The 20,668-nt window shown below is 36.8% G+C and overlaps 1 protein-coding gene across 1 annotated transcript in view; it reads right to left on the bottom strand.

The window, feature by feature from the left end:
• The window catches only part of LOC137397526 (uncharacterized), a 36,576-nt gene that overhangs the window by 8,140 nt on the left and 7,768 nt on the right, over positions 1-20,668 (bottom strand). The window contains exons 6-19 of the mRNA XM_068083817.1: positions 19,781-20,161; positions 17,861-18,411; positions 15,760-15,883; positions 12,053-12,187; positions 11,572-11,714; positions 9,739-9,859; positions 8,875-9,051; positions 8,079-8,294; positions 5,854-5,965; positions 5,229-5,353; positions 4,653-4,835; positions 2,423-2,649; positions 1,947-2,090; positions 1,133-1,266 (exon numbers count right to left, since the gene is read on the bottom strand). Coding sequence (XP_067939918.1) covers positions 1,133-1,266; positions 1,947-2,090; positions 2,423-2,649; positions 4,653-4,835; positions 5,229-5,353; positions 5,854-5,965; positions 8,079-8,294; positions 8,875-9,051; positions 9,739-9,859; positions 11,572-11,714; positions 12,053-12,187; positions 15,760-15,883; positions 17,861-18,411; positions 19,781-20,161 — 2,773 coding nt within the window. The remainder of the gene's footprint in view (positions 1-1,132; positions 1,267-1,946; positions 2,091-2,422; positions 2,650-4,652; positions 4,836-5,228; positions 5,354-5,853; positions 5,966-8,078; positions 8,295-8,874; positions 9,052-9,738; positions 9,860-11,571; positions 11,715-12,052; positions 12,188-15,759; positions 15,884-17,860; positions 18,412-19,780; positions 20,162-20,668) is intronic.

Genomic DNA, 20,668 nt, shown 5'->3' with positions numbered 1-20,668 from the left:
AAAATCAAGAGGAAACAAAATGAATAAAATTTGAAAAACATGCCACACAAGAGATAAATAATATATATTATACATGCATTGTTTTAATGTACCAGTGCACATCAGTAAATTAAACACTTGAAATATTTCTGCAAATGTGGGATTTTCTGTATCTTCAACATCTTCGCCTTCACTAAATGGTTGCTCCTTTTGAATGCTGATCGCGTGCATGACCTAGCTCATTCAAATCTTCAGTCGGAAGCTCTTTCTTATGCTTGCTTTAATGGAGTTCTTGTTTTAATAATAATTGCAAATGCTGATTGGTTGCGATCATATTCCTTGACAATGTTAATGATACGGGCCCCTTTTTCTTATTTATGACATCCAACTTTTTTGACATAGAAATCATTTTTCCTTCGTTTTGTAACGTTTGAATCGGTCTCAGATTCTATAGATAACGAATGAAATGTAGATAGTTGTAGTTATATACGTATGCTGACTTGAAAGTTTATAGCAAAAGCTATAATAACGCTACAAATGAATATTTGCTCTCGCTTGTGTATTTTACACGAAATTTTCCACGCGGACATGAGAGAAGTCGATGATCGTGTCTCTTCTGAACGTTCTAAACGTTTTCGGCAAACTATATTTCGGCGTCTTTTTTATTTCGACGTGTGCTATGAGCACACCGACAGCCAAATTTTAACTCGGGCGAAACTTTTCTCAAATTCGTATGGTGAAATAAAATTCGTATAGCGAGGTGAAGATATCACAATGTTTCACTTCGTAAGGTGAAAAAATCGTATATCAGGGTAATAGTATCTCGAGGGTGCACTGTATAGCCAAAGAAAAAAAAACGATAGCGATAAGAATGTGCAATACTAGTGCTATTACATCATTTAATGGTTTATACGTAGTGAACATGACATTGATTCGTATTATTATTATTAACTTATTAAATTATTATTATTAGTATTATTAACTTTAATTAAAATGAAAATATAAAGTAGAGTTAAATATACAAACTGTTATGGAATAAAACCGTTCGCTTAGTTCCTAGACTTAGTTCCTAGACTAGCTCTTATCATTACAGCAAAACAAGTTTTATGTATACAAAGAGGATTTATTTATCTAGTTGAGCTGTTCAACTCACCTGTATCTGAATCTCATGTATTCAAACTTGCTGCCATCGAGGGGTACAAATGAAATAACTCCATTTTCATCGTACTCCTTTTTCTTGACTATTCTATGCAGCTCCACATTTTCTACAGTGATCCAGTTTTCCGCCTGCAACAGCCACTTGTTTTTACAGACAGTGCTTGTCCCTATTCATTTAGTTTGCACACAGCAACAGAACATAGGACACAGGAACAAGGAAATTTTTAAACTTTTCACAGTGCTCTGTATAAATTTATAACAGAGTTGTCTTCTCTTCGCTTCAAGGAATCATAATGAGAGCTTGTTATTTAAACAACTATCAGTGTAATGACTGTAGTCACTGCATCAGCGACGTACGATTAGCTTCTCATTATAGACCAGAAAGGAGGCATGTGATGAGCTATCCTTTCTGTTCAACAGACTTTCTATTTTCATTGAGCCGAGTTAACACTAATAAATATCTTTTGGGTAAAGTCATAGGGCCTGAGGCTAGCAAAACTCAAGTTGACAACTATCATAAATAGTATAGCATTTCCTTAGCCTCAGTTTCCACTCCTCTGAATAGTTTAAATGATGTATGCAACATATGCTTCACAACACGAGAGAAGGTTGAGGACTTAATTATGATACCTGAAGCTTGTAAGTCTGGAATGAGTCCTACCCTACCTTTGACCTTATTGACTAAACAGTTTCATGCTACTAGCTGTGCCTAGTCATTCTTAGTAGCAGGAATTGTTAAATATTCCAAATAAGATCAACTTTGAACACCCTCAACAATGTCAACTTATGTTCATCTTTTGCTAGCTTACCTTGACTGGAATAATCTCGTGGCGGCGCACAATTTCTTTGCCTCTTCTTCTTCTGTCATTGACTCCCACCTCTACGACAGGCATCCCCGAGAGAAAGCAGAGCATAAATAGTCGCACTCTGGATTTATGAGAGACTATGTGACCCTTTGTAAGAGATAATTTTAACAGGGTGTTAATCCGTGTGACAGACGGATAGCGATATGTTACTTTGTTATACTGATATACAACGACAGGTGTCTTAATAAGATAGATACCAGATACATGTTACGTAGTTATAACTGGCTATGACATGTTGTGACAAATTATGTTATGTGCTTTATGTGATATTAACAGCGTGTGACAGACAGATAAAACCGCATTACTTTTTAAAAGAGATATACAGCAGGATGTGTCATAAGAGTCATAATAATAGTTATGACAGGCTAAAACAGGTTGTGAAAAGCTCTGACAGGTGCATTGTTAAAATGTAAGCTTACAGACTTGTCGATGCAGGCTTCGTACTCATCCCACGCATCAGCGATGATCTCATTCTTCTGGTACATGGTGTTGGTGTTGATTCTCTCCGTCTTCAGTCTCATCAGACAGTCTTCCAGCTCCCAGACAAACATTCTCATCAAATGATAGTCGAGGCTCCCAAACTTATAGAGCTCTGTTATAGTCGGCGCATGCTCAAATATCGTGTTCTTGTTGGGTTTCATATAGCCTGCAGCAAATTAATGTTTAGCTTGGTGAAAGGGATGTACTAGAAAATAGTGCTTTAATTAATATTGAGCTTCTTTTGGTTCAGAAATACAATGTCTCAAATTAAAAGGACTCTAGAGACAAAGAATCACAAAGAGCCTCAAGAAACATGTAGATTAAAAACTGGTTCGCAAGGTATTGCCTTTTGTCGGGCTGTCCTTTTATCGATTATTCATCCACTATGTGCACCGTAAACTGATGACATTGCCGAGGTGACGCGGATATGTCGGGAAATATTAAAGCTGTCAAACTTTCTTGTAACTTCACCGAGCATCCACGACTGTCTGTGCAATGTACACCACTTCGGTGATGATCAGGCCTGTATTCCCTGGGCCGGCTGGCCAGCTGAGCCGCCCCAACTTTTTAGGAATTTTCCGCGGCTAAGTACAGTCAAACTCGGATAACTTGCTCTCGGATAAAATTGAACATTTCATCTCGAATGGATTTGTTTGGTCCGTTCCCACGCAATGATAAATTGCTTCAGATAACTCGACCTCAACATCATTTACTCGAACAGTTATTTGCCCAACGGCTATGGAGACGGTTTTTATCACTGTAGAATATCACTTTATTCCAAGCCATAGAGACAAACATCAACTTTTAGTAGTTCTTAGGCGCCATTATTATTATTATCAGCGGCAAAATATTCTTGTTAACGATTTTTATAAAGGTTTGCAAAAGGTCAAGTTTTACCAAACATCCGCTTGGCCCATGTCCTATCGAAAGCGTGGAAACCTCCGGATGAACTTAAAATAAAATCGGCAAAATTGATCTTTGTTAAAACGCTCAAAAGAAAAAGATGTCTTTTTTCTGAGCGTTTTAACTGCGGTCAAGTTTTGCCTATTTTAATCTAAAAACGTCCCGGCAGTCACATCACCTAAAACAAAACAAAACATCACAAAACAAATCTCAAAAAATAGAAAAACGTTGATACTTTCCGATAAAATTTTTTAAAACTTCACATGAGAGGCTCGTCTGAGGCCCTACATGAGAGAAACCTGTTGGGGGGCTTACACCGCCCCACCACACTCCCAGATGTTCATAACTAGTCGCCTAACATTAGCCGCCCCAACTTGCAACCAGTGAATAGAGGCCTGGTGATGATGATTAGCCGTTGCGGAATGCTCAATCTATATTTCCCGTCTATATCTCTCTGCTGGAGGGTGAACAGCGTTATCACAGACAATCAGCCAATGTAGTGTGGGATTGATGTCGATATAATGCGATACAGAGTCACCCATTAGTAGTTAGATGTTTATAACATGTAACCGATCAGTAAAACGCGGTACTCATTGAGGAAATGCTCAGAATCTGAATGAAGCCTTAGGTACCTGATAGCCTAGAAACTGACTAGACAATTTTTGTAAAGATTCATTAACAGTTGCTATGATCAAAAGTTAAGGTAGCAATAAAAAATATGGAAAGTGACTTTCCGGCACAAGGCTATTTGGCGCAGACTACAAGTTTAGAATTTATCCATCTTTTATTGTGACGTATGCCTCAACAAATTTTGATATATTTAAATAATGGACAGAAGTTGTTCACAAGATTCTTCAACCAAATTTTCGCAATGTGAATGTAAAAACTCATGTAAGCATTTTGTACAAATGCGTCTCGCAAAAAAGTATTATGTGTGAAATTATAAAATAAAATAATGTTTTTGTATTTTTTGTTATTATTATCATTTTATTTATTTACAATAAGTAAGCATAAGGTAAGTACAATAGGTAAGTATTTACAATAGGTAAGTATTTACAATAAGTAAGCATAAGTGAATTCTTTTGTGTAAAAATAGCAATGTTGAAAAGTTTGAGCCAAAAGATCCTGCGCCAGAAAGTCAGCAACAAAAATTTCTGGACCAGAAATTCCTAGACTGACCAAAATGGATATTATTGAACACAGCAGTGCTTCAATAATTATGCGCATCATTGAAGTGTGTCAGTCCTGTCTTTACTCTGCAGTTACCTTTTATGAAGTTCGGCAAAGCCTCTGTCACCCTGTCTGTTCTCAGACTCGGTCTCTCTTTGTAGGAGACGTGTAAGACCTTGACACTGTGACACTTGCCGTACTGGTCATATTGTTGCAAGTAGATGTTGTCTGACAGTTGGTGAAACGGATTCAGCCTAGCTCTCTCCAGCTCCTTGGCACCTGTATAGTTCGATATTAGTACGTCAGTTGAATACTAGGAAGTTGCCTTATAACAGCTCATATTTTATACGCGTAATTGTTTATCCAAAACTTTATTCATTTTTTAGTTTACTATCAGAATTGGTTGCAATGCATTCTTATGTCGGCGTACAGAGATACGATTGGTATGTTTTTTCATAGCTACAATGTAAGTACATTGCCAGTTTCTAAGAGGACGCGGCTAGGCTGGATCAAATTTGCTTAGATATGTTTTATTTTATGCTTGCAATTAATTTCACAAACTCATTAAATTGGAATTTTAATTTAAACAAAAAGGAGCACAATCACAACAAATGTAAAGTGATTTGGAGTTGTCTGTTCATTTGAATAATAAACAATGGCTTTTTATCTCACCTTTCTTCGCATCTTTCTCATTTCTGTAAAGAAGAAGGCTAGGAACTCCTTTTTCATCAATATCCAGCCTGAGATAGACCTCTTCCCAAAATCTCTTCTTTGTCAGCGATTTCTTTGGTGGTTTTCTAACATTAATAAACATCTTTGCACTAGAGATAAGGGCAATAGGTGACGCAACTCGAACTACCTATTCAAGATATATGAATTTTGTACGAAACTGTGCATTGATGTAATATAAACTTGTAAACAAAAATATTTAAATACAAAACTTTGCAACAAAATGTTATAATCAGCATTTCTTGGAGAAAAAATCAGGAAATACATGAATGAAGTCAACAGCAGCCAATTAGCATGGGTTTTAATGTAGCTTCAAATAGAAAGGAACCTTTTTCTTATTTTTAAGCTCATTGAAAGCAACTTTATTTGTAATGTTGAGAATTATGCAAAAACTTCAACTTGACTCACAAAAAGACATCTTTGGGAGGAACAAACATCAGCACCTTAATGCTCACCACTCCTAATTAATGTTTCTTCACAGCCTTGAAAATTATAATTAGTTTTAAAAGAATATATATAAAATAAATAAAAGTACTCAAGAAGGCATACAGTAGTATAGCCTTTTTACCTGATTAGCATCTTCCAGCCATGGTCATTATACTTTGGTCTAAACTCTTCCAAAGGAGGTAAGTCAATTTTTTCCAGTGCTTCCCATTTCTGAGCAGACATCTCATTTCCTCCTACAGATTATGCATGACTCATATAATAAAAACAATGACAAGCAGATACAGTAAAGGTACAAAAAACAATCGCTTATGAAAGTTTGTCACACAAACAAAAGAGGTCATAAATCTTGGTGGCTGAACAATTTTAATATTTTCAAGTTTGTAAACGACCCAACGTAAAGTTTTTTGTATTTATAAAGAAGTTTTAGAGCCCAATTAATGTTTAACTAGTAAAAAATCTGAAAGATGCAATAATTCTAAACTTCTGTACTTTGTAACTCAACGACAAGAGTTTCAAGTGTATAAAATTCTAACCCCTAGTACTATTATTGCTATCAAGGTTTTCATAAGCCTTATATTTTAGCAAACTGATCATGAACAGGTTTTTGGCTCATGTCTAACAAATTATTCATGTTTGCAACACTGAAATATAGTCAACTATAACGTAATTATATGTTATGTCATATACATTGGAGTAAAAGTACTAGTGCGCTTCTAATATGAATGACACCTGCCAGACATGAAGAACACCTGCGCTATGAATGACACCTGTTAGACATTGGATATAAAGGACATCAGGGCTATGAATGACACCTGCAAGACATGAAGAACACCTGTGCTAAGAATGACACCTGTTAGACATTGGATATAAAGGACATCAGGACTATGAATGACACCTGCCAGACATGAAGAACGCCTGCACTATGAATGACACCTGTTAGACATTGGATATAAAGGACATCAGGGCTATGAATGACACCTGCCAGACATGAAGAACACCTGCGCTATGAATGACACTTGTTAGACATTGGATATAAAGGATATCAGGGCTATGAATGACACCTGCCAGACATGAAGAACGCCTACACTATGAATGACACCTGTTTGACATTGGATATAAAGGACATCAGGGCTATGAATGACACCTGCCAAACGCAGGGCTCAAGCGCTACAGATGACACATGTCGGACATAAAAGTTACTTGCTGCATAAAAGACACCTGTGATATGAAAATCTGTGATGTAAAACGCTTGTAGAGTGACAGAAACCTGTAGAATGACAGAGACCTGTAGAATGAAAGTGACCAGTGACACGGAACAGACTTGTGGCATTAACACAGTCAATGGCATGAAGGACATTAGCGATAGAGACAAAATAATGTGGTTTGAGAGAATCTTTTTGGTGCAAAGGGCTCACGTGGTAAAACCAACATCTTTAGCTACAAAGCACTGAAGCAATAGAGACATCTGTTGCGAAGTTAGGAGCACCTGTGCCACAAAAGACACCTGTAGTACTGTAACAAAGGTCAAACGCTTGTACACTTTGTAGAGCAAAATGCACTTTGGTATGAAAGAGGCTTATAAAAAAGGATGCCAGTGATCCAATAAAAGCCTGTGGTCAGAAAGAATGAGATGAATAATACTTGTAGTGCAAAGGCTACCCAGTTAGGTACACCGAATGTAACAAGTTTGTCGTAGCTACGCTAATCAATCATTGTTGACTAACCAACAAACACTGCGTATCTCACATATCACACAAAGTTTAAAAGCTATCTGCCATTCGCTGGCAAAAATTGAGCATTAACTTGCCTCAATTTATAAATTCTAATATTATGTCCTGCATTACTATATTTTTCTGCAACCTTTTAGTATAGCTACATGCAAATGTCTATCACATGTTACTGAAGCAAGTCCTACAGGTTTGCTATGGGTGATATGACACCCATTCTTCTGACAGAACCTAAGTCTAAAGAGAAGGAAAAAGAAAGATACCAATTCATAAAACTTAAAATTTAGTAAATTTTTTAATTGAGGGTTTTCAACACATACTTTTGCTTTTGTCTTAACTTAAAGGTGTCGAATTATAATGAGACACCTTCAAGATGTGGTATATTATTTATTAGCCGCTAGATGTGTAAAAACGATTAGCGGTAACCAAGATTTGAACATAAGCTGTCCATCACCACTGTCATTATATAAAGCAGAGCAGATCTTCGTGTACCGCATAAGCATGTTTGAGGTATTTACCAGTATGCTTCAGTTTCTCAATATCATGGTTTAAAATGCTTACCGTAAATCTTACAGCATTTCATTCCAGAGCTTAGCTTATTTGGTAGAAAATTTCTTACCGCCTATCAAACATTCAGTTTCATCTTCTTCATCGTTTATCTCGCTACAGACGTCAGCATCAGTCGCTATCAGTGCTGCTGGTGCTGCTTTTAAAGAGTATACTGCTGGCTCTTCACTCTCCGATTCACTGGAGTCATTTCTGTTGAATGGGTTTTTTCTTGTAAGAGAAGGAGTTGTGTTCTTTGGTGGTGGAGGTAAAACTGGCAAGGGCTTATCTGCAAATAAATACAAGTTATTTTTTTGTAAATAAAAAATAATTATTTTTTTCAACAAAGAAGAAAAAATTGAAAATATTGAAGAAGCCCGCAATATTTTTTACTGCTAATAAACTTTTATAAATAATCATTGGTTTACAGAAAGCCATATTTCTTTTGAAGAAATATAAATAAGGACGCTGTGGCCAGGTGAACCAATGAGGGCCTTTTCATATTTCAATATCATCAAAAGATCTTGCTTTAGATCGTTGCAAAATTATTAGACTATTTGACTGAGTGGTAAAATGGAAAATTATTAGACTATTTGATTGAGAGGTAAAATGGAAAATAGCCAAATGTGAAAAGAGATGATCTAAAATCCTCATTGATTAACAATATGAAAATTGCATCTTGATTAAGGCTGCTTTCTTTGTCGTTCTACGTTGATTACATTTACTCAAATATGTTATATAATGCAGCCTTCTTTTACATTATATGATATAATACCTTACACGGGTACCAGCTTCTAAAGTTGCTTACTTGTGCAATTATTAAAAACCGCAAAATCTTTACAAAAATGTGCATAAGAACTTTGCATTACCCCTTTGGTTGCAGCTGTTGTTGTCAGAGTCAATCTCAAAGGTGAGAGTTGTGTGCTCTTTGAGTTGAGTTAGATTGAGGCTATCCGCTTGACCTTGGGTGACCAATCTTTTAGTTTTATTGCTACTGGTTGTTGTCGGTGAGCTACTTACTTCCGTAGAGGGCTGCAGATCTCGACCTTCAAATTAACAATAAGTTAACTTTTTTAGTCAACTCTGAATAAGACCATAACATTAGACACAGCTAAACAGGTAAGTAAAACATTTTTTCTATTCCTAGAAGTCTTAAAATCACTTGTTGTGCCAAACTAATCATAGTTTGCTATGATTTACACTCAGACTAGCTTCCTCAAAAATATAAAAACAATTGCAACACACTGGTGTCGAACTTAAGTAAAGTGGTATCCCTGCTGCGCCATTGTCATGAAAGAAAGTTGGTCATAATCTGTAAAGACCACGACATAATATAGTTACTGGTACCTTTAGTCGTCATGCACCGAGACTTGAGTTCAAATTTCACCCTTCAATATTTCATGACATTAAGTTACTACGTCACTTTATACGCAAGGGAAGAGTAAACTTTTTACTTGATCACAACTAGGTCGAGCTGCACTACTAGTACCAAAAGGTGTTAGTTTTTCTGAGATGTTGTAACAAAATGGTTGGTAAATCTTGGTGCCCAATTTTTGCAAGCTCAAAATAAATTTAATTTTATGAAGACTTTTGTGAGCACTTTCAAGACTTGTCTTGTAACTTCAACACAATCTATTTAAGTCATTGTTTCACTAAGTCCTCATTGCACCTTTTTTTTCTATTTCTCACCGGTCTGCGCTTTTTCCGATAAATTAAAACAAACAAGAGACTACCTTTTGGCCTCGGCACTGGTTTGACCTTGACTTGCATTGCTTGCCTCGCTTCTTGGGACATAAGCTTGATGGAAGATACATGTTTCTTTGTAATCTTTTCCTTTGAGCTCTTCGTTTTCACCTGGAAAGAATGAGATATTTTTTTCCAGCTATGCGGCAAATTCAAAATGGGTTCTTTTTGAGCATCTGAAGATGAGGACATACTCAAATGAATACTGAATACAACTTTATAGACTGTGATTATGGTCATGCCCGTCTACTGATTATTGCTTCTATAATGACCATAACACCCACTCATTGATTATAGTGTAGATGCCATGATAATACCCACCAACACACCCACTCATAAAACATATTACGTCAAGCTTGAATACTTCGTACTGACATGAACAACATAAAAAATACTATTTATTTATGTTTCTGCTGCCCTAAACTTTCCATCGCCAATTGTTTCCTTCTCTAGGCTAACATTTAGGAATAACTGAAGTTATTTTACTTCAGCTTATTTAAAACAACAGCAGTGGTGATACTCCTGATACACTTCCTTCCTATTCTACTTCTTGTTTGCTGCCCTACAACAGTACCTAGCATTCCCCTTATTCAGTTTCACTTCATTGAAACACCATCCAGCAGTTGTAGTTAATCTCTATACTTGCGTTGTTTTGTTTTCATCAGATACACTCCTAGACACACTCCATACACTCGCGAGCCTCTAGTATCCTTTCCTCCTAGTTAGTACCCACACTAACACTAATTTAGTATCGATATTATGTACTCTGCTAAAAAATAATAGCAATCTCTTTGCTGTATTACTGATAAGTCGCCCTGTAGCATATATTTACCATATATTGTATGTGACCAAATGTACTCTGAGTGTGTATGTTAGCATGCTAGAAAACTTGTCACTTCTACTGCAGGCCGAATGACAACTAAAGTTAGATTTAAACATCTATCAATGTTGTTTCAAAGATGAGCCTCTTTGAAAACCTCAAAAACATACACCGAAAACTATCAGTTAAATTTGTTTCTGTCATGGCAATCTTTATAGTAATAAGAGGTGTGTCTCAATATCTGTTGGAAGCCACCATTGAATGCTAACAAAAAGATTGCATCACAAAGGATTTGAACTCACGCATTCAGGACAACAACCAGGCACACCACCAACTGCACCACTCAACCACCTTCCCACATTTGTGAATAATTGTGCACATAGTTATTATACATGATGATCTCTCATGGCGCACCAAACTGCCTGGTTACTAGTAGATGTTTATATTTGGTTGGTCGACCCATTATTAATGAATATAATATTTACTTCTCTTTTCTATTGTATCACTCACAAAGAAGTGGAGCGGGAAATGTTTGAACGGATGCAAAAGTTCTAAGTTCATTTAAGTTGTGTACAAACATTTGCTGGTTGATGACATATGCATTTCATTTAAATCATTGCTGCGGCTTGCATTGTGGTAACCTTGCAAGGGGCAGCCAGGCTAATAAATGGCTGAAGTTCACAAGTTAGGTTTACGCTCGCTAACTAACAGCTTCCACAGGTCTGGTAAATACAAACAAGCTACATGTTGCCGATAGCTTAAGCAGGTGGGGTAAGAAGCACAATCAAGCTAGGTGACAACTTTCGCAGATGAGAGAAGCCGAGCAAACTAGCTGACAGCTTACACAGGTGGGTAAGCAGCGGCGAAACTAGCTGACAGCTTACACAGGTGGAGTAAGCACAAGGTAATTACATGGCAATTACATAAGGTAACTGACATATCTTGCAAGTGGGTTTTGACACATAAAGTGGTCTTATCATTGGACTGTAATATTGGAATCTACCTGGGCTCGCGGCATCGGTTTAGACATGTCAATCCAAACATGACGATGGGAGGAGGTCGCCAACACTTGCTCATCATTGTGGTTATCAGTTTCTTCTCCATCAGCATCTTCTCTATCCATTGGATTTACAACCAGCCCGAGACCTGTACTCGCCTCCACTGGAACAAAAAGAGATCTATGGATGCTAATGCAAGTATATTTTGTAACCTAAAAAGGTAAATCGAGTTTTCATCAAGAAGTTCTGTAGAGAACCAGCTTGGTGCAAAGTCTTAGTTATTAGCCATATTTTAAGTTTCTACTTTGGTTCATATTTAGTCTTGTTTTCTTACCTGATAGTGAGCTGTCATCTTTAGTCCTGCTTCCTTACCTGATGGTGAGCTGTCATCTTTAGTCCTGTTTCCTTACCTGATAGTGAGCTGTAAACATTAGTCCTGTTTCCTTACCTGATAGTGAGCTGTAAACATTAGTCCTCTTTCCTTACCTGATAGTGAGCCGTCATCTTTGGTTGCTCCATAGGGGTCATCTTCTTCATCAATAGTTTCAGAAAAAGTTCTGACAAACTTTAAAGCTCTTTTCTCTGATACGGACTTGGTATCAGCGCTGATCTCAGCTCTCGCTGTAACAGAAGGCTTGCCGCTTTACTCAGATTAGTTACAATTATTAGAGAAAAATGTAAAGTAAAAGGTGTTCTTAAATACTCTAAAGAATGGTATGAGGTGACACTAAGTACTCTAGAGAGTAGTGTGAAGTGTCACTATGTACTCTCGCGAGTGGTGTGAAGTGTCACTAACAGGATATTTATCAATTTGGCTGTACTTATTGAATAACAACACTAAATTCTTATTTTTTAATTGTATATCATAATGTTTTTTTACACATGAAAAAGTATAATAATTGAGCAGGTGTTATAAAAACTCTAATCTAATCTAATCTAAAATTTTCCCACTACACCCTTCTAGAAAGAAGGAAAGGTGTGGGAACTCTATTACAAATATTCTTTACTAAAAACCTCTCAGGTCTCGAGTTGTTCTCAGCCAAAAAGAATTGAAAAACGCATTTGTCCGGATTGTTGGCACAAACAGACCTGCTTTCTGTCGAGTGTTGTGGTGCTTGATAATATATTTAAAATCAGGGACCGTAAAGTTCTTTTCCACTGCTTTTAAATAAAATGCACACACAGCTAATATCTTTTCGACATTTAGCTAAACTCTCAATCCCTGTATTTGCTCTTATTTCTGTAAAACTGACTTGCCCTTTTAGTTTAAAAATGAACCTTAAAGCGGTGTTCTGTATTTTCTCAAATCTTTTGATATCTTTTTTAATAAACGGGTCCCATACCGTGCAACCGTACTCTAAAAGTGGCCTCACCAAAGAAAAATAAGCAATCTGCCGAGTTTTTGTGTCAGCATGCTTTAAAACTCTCCTTAGCATATGTAATGTTCTATTAGCTTTGCTTATTATTTTTACATAGTGAATTTCCCATTTTAGATTATTTTGCAACTCAATGCCAACAATGATATACAGCCCCCCATGGGGGCTGTATATCATTGATGCCAAGATATGGATGTGAATCAACATTGTCTAAACGTTGGTCACATAAAAAATAACTTGCTTTTGAATTCGACTCTCCAACTGAAAGAACAGCACATTTAGAAACATTAAAAGTCAATTGCCACTCATTAGAATACTTTTGGAGTACCCTAAGGTCTTGTTGCAATACCGCTTTGTTGACGCGGGAATTAAATAAAAGAGTATCGTCAGCAAACAGTCGGCATTCTGACACCATAAGGTCTGGCAAGTCATTAACGCACAATAAACTCGAATCCCATTATCTTGGAGTTAATTGGTCAAGCAATATAAATACTTAGAGATAAGCCCAAATTATAAGTTTTAGCTCTGGCATCAGCTGCTCCATTATGGTAGAAAATCTTTAGTAGCCTAATCCTACATTTTGTCTTCGTTTATAAAACATATGGCACAAATTATTAAAGAATGTTAAAAGTCATGGATTGAAATGAGAAATACTTGAATGCGAAAGAAAGTTACTGACAAATTAATGCTGAAGCAATTAGAATGTCATATCTGAGTTTGCAGGACATTTAGACATGCTGCACCTTGCTGTCATGTTCAGTTGGCTATTGGCATTAGCTGACTCAAGTTAAAACTTATCGCCTGATCAAGCCCGAAGTTGTTGATACACCAAGACACAAATTATTATAGATTACCAGTAATATTGATAACTAACAGGTAAGACACGACGTTGCCTTAATGCACGCTATGGCATTAATGCACTTATATGAGGTGTACACACTATGAACGATTAGCTGTAAGTGACCGCTAACAAACAATCAAGTAGAAACTACGAAATTGAATTGGTGATATCGCGGGTGGCTGTTATCTTTTAATTACCTGATTATGTCATTCATCACAATCGTTATGCGCCATACATGCGCCATGCGTAAGGCGCCATACAATCGTAGTTTTTCGCCATGCTTACGATTATGAACTGACATCGATCTTCAAAACTCTTGAAATTGGATCCGATGCGGCCAACAAACAACCAATCAAGACGCTAACAGTTGCGATCATCGGTGTCAAAGTTCCACATGTTGGAAGTCCACCGCATTGTCGCTATCAGCGATCACGTTGATCGCTCATCGCAAAATGACGTCATAGTAGCGCATCGTTGAGGTCAATCTCACAGCTAATCGTTGATTTTAAGGATAGTGTGCACAGGCCTTTCGGCAAATGACCAGCCATATCTGGAAGCTATGATGAGCTAGCCACCAAGTAACTAGGCAAGCACAAAAACATTGGCGAAGGTGTTTGTGCATATTCAATGTTTCAATCATTTTATAAACCATAATCCTAAATAGCAGCTCTGGAATATAAATCAACATCTATGGGGATCTGATGCTATAAAGCCTATGGGCAACCAATTGCTAAGTTTCCTTTCAGCAATAGTGTAGCGACACCTAGGTGCACCAAGACCGAATCGCTACATTAGGCTGACAAGCAGGGCAAGTTTCCATAAGGCGCTATAATAGTAGGTGGCTGCGCGATGCCTTGTGTGAACGTTGAATCTTTAAGAGCTCTCAGCCTTCTCCTCTGCCATTTTCAGTTTTAAGTGAAAACAGACAAATTCGAGTTCTTCAACCACAAAAATTGCTGGGTATGGAGCACCAGAAAAATGACACCTATGCACACACAAGTACGGCGCTGTCGGCACAAGGATAAAGCATGGCATGGGTGTTTTATTTCCAAACAGCAACAATCACTATGTTTCCATGATGCGCAGTGCTTCGGAGTTGCGCTATCTCCGAATCATGGAAACAGCGTCTTCGCACTGAAATCACTGCGCACTGATCAGTGCGAAGCCAGTGCAAATTCGCAGCAAGGAAACAGCGACTGCGCAGTGGCTGCGCATAGCTGTAATGTCGTGGAGACGGATTCTTCGAGAGCCATAAACTAGTACAAAGGTTGTCCTGCTAATCTTGTTTTTTTACTATTCTTTCGATCTTCTTTCACCTAAATTTAATTATGATCTGCATTCACGACGATGATGAGGTGATTACTTTCCTGGACTTTGTTATCGATGCCAACACTTTTCGAAAAATAGGTGGCAAGTCCTAAATTAACGTTTAAATAATATATTACTTAAAAATACTTATTAAAAATATAATACTATGTAAAAAGTGTGTTAAGATTTGTAAAACCTTGTGAATGTGTATTGTAAATAAAAGTATAATGACGACAGAATCATAAAAAGACCGTTTATGACGTTCGGTATCCGTGATCATTTATATTTCTCCATCAGGCGATTCGATTTATACAATTTCTCTTCTCTGGCTAATTTGCGGTATTTGCTGAAATCCACTGCGCAGTATGGAAACGTACAATCCCCTCGACTTCGGAGGGGTCTGGCTTCGCAGTACTGCGCACCATGGAAACATAGTGATTGAATCACAACAGAATGAGAGAGACGCAGCCGTGTTTATGATAGCCTTTGCTATGCGTAAACTTAGTAATGAATTTCTAACCTGAATTTCTGGCTGCAAAAATATCAACTAGAACAGATGTTAATGCATTGTCATGCACTAGTTGACCCCCTTTAGCTATCTTCTGTAATAAAAATGCAGAGTATTTTAAAAGTACGCTATTTTATTAAAATAACATTTTTTGTCTCACCTTTTGTGCCAAGCTCGCAGTCATCCTGAGTCGTCTTCCCATCCGCAATATCACTGTATTTATCTATGAGTGATTCAAATGCACCATTGCCAGTAAATGCACAACTCTCCAACTCATCATCCACCTGAATATAAACGAAAACCGGGTAAACCAATGAGATAATACTGCAAAAATACTTTCGCACGTAACAGATTTAACAGTGTAGCAGTCAATTTCCCACAATCTTTGTGACGCAACTTCAATGCTTTGTTCACTTCCAGCTGGTCAGGCAAGTGAGTCATCGTTGTTTACATTGAAAGAATGACGAGACATTTTTGTTGCTACATGTAATTTGGCATAACTACTAAAGTACACAAGATATTGGTTGAAAATTTAGATACAAAGCGTATACACTATGCATTTTCTACCCTGCAAATTTTTAAACATAGTGTGTAGTTGAATATTTCATATGTAAAGTGCGAGTAAAAATGTATATTGATCTATTCCAAAAATATTGCAAAATTATCAATGTTATATTGTTAATCAAGTATAGTTAATAGGTCTATGCATCTGACTTACTATTTTCAAAGCTGCCAGTCACTAGCTTACAGAGTTTGTTGTATATTTCTGATCCAAAATTATGCTTAGATATTTAATCTCTACTACTGACCATAAAAACATCTGCGTTAAAACACTATTATATAATGTTTTGTAATACTCTTAGCTGTTCAATGTATCATTAAAATGAATTCCTAGAGCTCAAAGTAATTTATTGTAAATTTAAGCTTTGCTGAAATAAGCCACTGGTAAATGTTTCACCAAAATAAATGATTTAGTTATTAGTTTATTGTGTTCTTAACAAATATTCGATTAACTTTAATTTTTTTGATTTACAAAAACATCGATTTTTAGGAAGGGAAATATTTTGCATAACAAAAAGATGTGTCATGAGCTTTCCATTTCGTTTATTTTTGTCTACACATATGCTGGTGACATGCACTGCATATGTGAGTTTGCCACCCACTGTTCACTTTTAAAGTACACAGTCAGAGTTCAACAGCGGCTAGCAATTTTGGCATCATAACTGAGAGCGACGCTATCACGTTGCGTTGCTTTCCGTTATAACACAACATGATGGCGCAATGTCATAGAGGGCGGTAGCATAATTTTATGCTGCTTAATCGTAAGAGCAAGTAGTTAGTTCTTATTAGTAAGTTTACTCAAACTATCCATTAGCAATGTGCTAGGCTCATAGCAAGTGGCAGGCAACTACATTACCTCTCATTGTTTATAGGCTGATTTTTAATACCCGAGCAATGGTGAACATCCAGCTAGTGTATGTGTATACAGATTTGTATATTCTTATTCTATCTACATGTATATATATTTCTCAAAGTTGGTCATACATCATCTGTAGGTGCGTCTAGCTATAGCTAATAGAATAAAGAATCCGTACCAAAGAAGATTTGATCTCGGACCGTCCCGTTCATCAGTCCAACACTGTACCGATTTAGCCACAGAGATTGACAGACTCGCTAGGCCATATACCGTATGTCGCATATACCATGGCGCAAAGTCATGGCGCACCGTCATTAGAAGCCGAGCTCTTATTAGTGAGCTTACTGAAATTTTCCATTGGCAATGTGCCAGGCTAATAACATGTGGCAGACAAATCTCATTACCTCTCATTGTTAATAAGCTGATATTTAATACCCGGGCACCGCCGGGTAGCACAGCTAGTGTATATATATATAAACATGTACATACATATACGCATGTATATATATACATGCATATATATACTGTATGTACCTACAACACATGCATATGTACTTACAGCGTATGTAGGTATATTGACAGCATATGTACATGTACAGACAAAGTACGTACTTGCATAGAAAGTCATTAGTTTGTCTTGAACTCTGCACTAGGCAGTTAGAAGATAATGACACACTTCTTTACGCAAAAAGACTCGCAACCTTGGAGTTGTTTTAGAATACAACATGATGTGATAATTTGCAAATGTATACTATTATATACTACTACTCAAACTAAAAATTTTAAATTGAGATGTCAGTAAAGTCACTTGAATTATTTCCCACAGCGTAAAAATTTGACTTACTGAGAATGTTGCTTTGAATTCAACACCGATTCCTGAATCCTGCGTGCCAGCCCAGACTTCACTAGAAGCTAGATGGAAGCTATCATTGTGCTCCGGGCTTGGCCGACTGATGATGTCATCAAAATCTACTGTATCATCTCGGGTCAGAGGCTTTTCATTCTCATTTTCACTCGAACTGCTTGTGTCGATGTGGAGCTCATTGACGACTTCCTCTTCGGCGAGAAGATCAAACAGATTTGATTCTTCCTTTGTACTGTTAGTACAACTGCTTCTCTCACCAGCGGATTCAAGGTAGTCCAAGTCAGCAATTTTTGCAAGGTTTTCTTCAGACGCTGCAATAATGTTAATTTTAGGAGACGCTAAATTCTGCTTTTGTCTAAGCTTGTGTGCGTCAGCTTTCTCTTCAGTTTCAGGAGTAAAAAACTCAAACGCGTCTAGATGGTCTACGCTGCTGCTGTGGGAAGAGCTGCCCAATTGTTCTGCTTGCGTTAGTTCTGAAATTTTTGGTATTGAAGGTATAGATGCGGGTTCAAATCCACTGAGAGCATCATCTGTAAAAGAATAGAGTAAAATCGATAAAAGCTGCCAAAATATCAATATGTATTTCTATGAGTTATGAGCTTTTGAGCGTAGCATTCCCTCCGAGCCTGAAATAGAAGCACAATATTATTATTTCCTTCTTGCTGTTATGTTTTTGTTTTACTTGTGGCATCTCCAACTATTTCTTTTATTATTTATAGTTACATAAATACATCTATACTACTATTATTTTTAGTCAGAAATGGTCCAAATTTAGGCTCTCATATATCTCCATAATCTTAAACATTGTGTAGCCTAAGCGTATCACGATGACAATATACAAACATAATCATACTTTTGATACGAAAAATTTTCTTTTCTAGTTTGCATAAAATTTAACTCTTTCACTTGTTTACCATTTCCTTTTTTTGTGGAACGTTAATGGCAATCGTTTGCCTTGCCAAAAGGACATTGAAGTACGATAAATAACTTTAACCAAGGTGTCGCTACTGTTTTCCGACTGAACTTAAACAATTATGTTATTTCAATAATTTGGATGTTAATGAACCCTTATAGTTGCATAATAGGCAGCATTCTCAGGTAATCACAGTTAAAGTTTGTGCATAATTTTACATAATAAGCTGTATTTGACTTTAAGGTCATTTAAATTGTATCCTATATTTGTTTATCCAACGAAATCACAAGTTGAGTTGGAATTTTTAAATACCTGGTTGCCACCAAAAATGAGCTGGCTTCCAATAAGTATAGGGTATCAGAAAATCTTACCACACCTACAAACTTAGAATTTTAGTCTTGGTTTGCTATAAAATTGTTGTTAGCTAGAAGTGAGTTCGGCTTGAGGTTAGGGGTTAAAGGTCACAGATGAAGAAGTTGGTGCTGACTATGACCAGGTGACTTAAGGAGTATGCTTGTAAGTATAGCTGTATCTAATCAAATCTGTTTTAATCAACATGCTGTAAAAACATGATGCTCTATTTACTTGCAATTAAAAAAAGAATCATAAAAGAACTCGTAAAATCATGTTGTATTAAAGCCATTCCCCTGTTTTGTATGTGTGCCTAAAATGTTTTTGAACCACTGCTGCTTTTTGTATACTATTGTATCAGTTTTAGTTTAAAAAATTTAGTGGAGTAGTTATGCATAAACTTTTTAAAGAGTAAAGGACAAGAGAGTCGGAATGAAACTCTCAACAGTAGCTAATACAGTGTTATAGAAAGATATTAAAAATAACATTAATATGTTTCTTCACATTTTTGTAAGGGACTTTTTGCACCAAATTGTTCAATCTACTAACTCAGTGTGAACTCTATTCAATTGTATCTGACTGCATTGTCATTGTAACCAGTCAACCTATTAACAGTTAAATTGTGTGATCAGTACCTTTGAATTCTACATCCAGTTCATGATCGCCACCCATGAGCAGGTCCAGGTTACTTGGCTGGCTGTCATGAACCCGGACACTTTCTACTATGATATTCACTGAAGTCTTGTCTTTCTCTAAAGTTGAGTCCAACCCTCCTAAAAGATCGCTGACAGGACTATCAACTGGCTGACCTTTGTGAACTTCTGCTACCACTGTAGAAGGTGCCTTCTGTTTAGATGTTTGATGAGTTGATGCCTTTACATTCTTAGCAGCGGGTTTGGATGGTGATGGTTGAGCTGGTCGAGGAGGCTTCTTACTACCAGGTGCTGCCGGTCGTTGTGGTTTCTGCTTAGAAGCCGCATCTGCTGTTATAATTACAGCTACATCAACTATTCTGTCTTGATTAAGAAAGAAAATAACAGGTCAACGTTGCGTAAGCTAATAGTTTACACAATGTTGACCTAATAGCTTAACAACTTGACACAAATTGCTTATTGCATAAGAAATTTGTGTCAAGTTAATAAGACGTCACAAAATTGTTTACTCTACACAACAGATTTTACCAAGAAAACCATTTATTTTTGAGTAAAATCATTAGCTGCTATAACAAGTAAGTAGGCATCTTTAACAAGGATGAGGGCTGATAAACTAGGTAAAAGTATTAAAACTATTCAGGTATTTTAGAATATGAAATGCATGCCACTTGAGTCACTGTGACTTTGTAAATGATGACTCAAACGCTCAAATCAGAAGAGCCAGACTAGTTAGACAAGTTTAAAAAGTCATTCAAGTCAACCAAGTCAAGTCAGACAAGTCAGGTCATCCAAGTCATTCAAGTCAGGTCATCCAAGTCATTCAAGTCAAGTCATCTAAGCCAGACAAATTATCAAGTCACATGAGAAAGA

This window comes from Watersipora subatra, chromosome 5 (genome assembly GCF_963576615.1).
Source record: "Watersipora subatra chromosome 5, tzWatSuba1.1, whole genome shotgun sequence".
Lineage (NCBI taxonomy): Eukaryota > Metazoa > Bryozoa > Gymnolaemata > Cheilostomatida > Watersiporidae > Watersipora > Watersipora subatra.
This window is presented reverse-complemented; position numbering and strand designations above follow the sequence as displayed.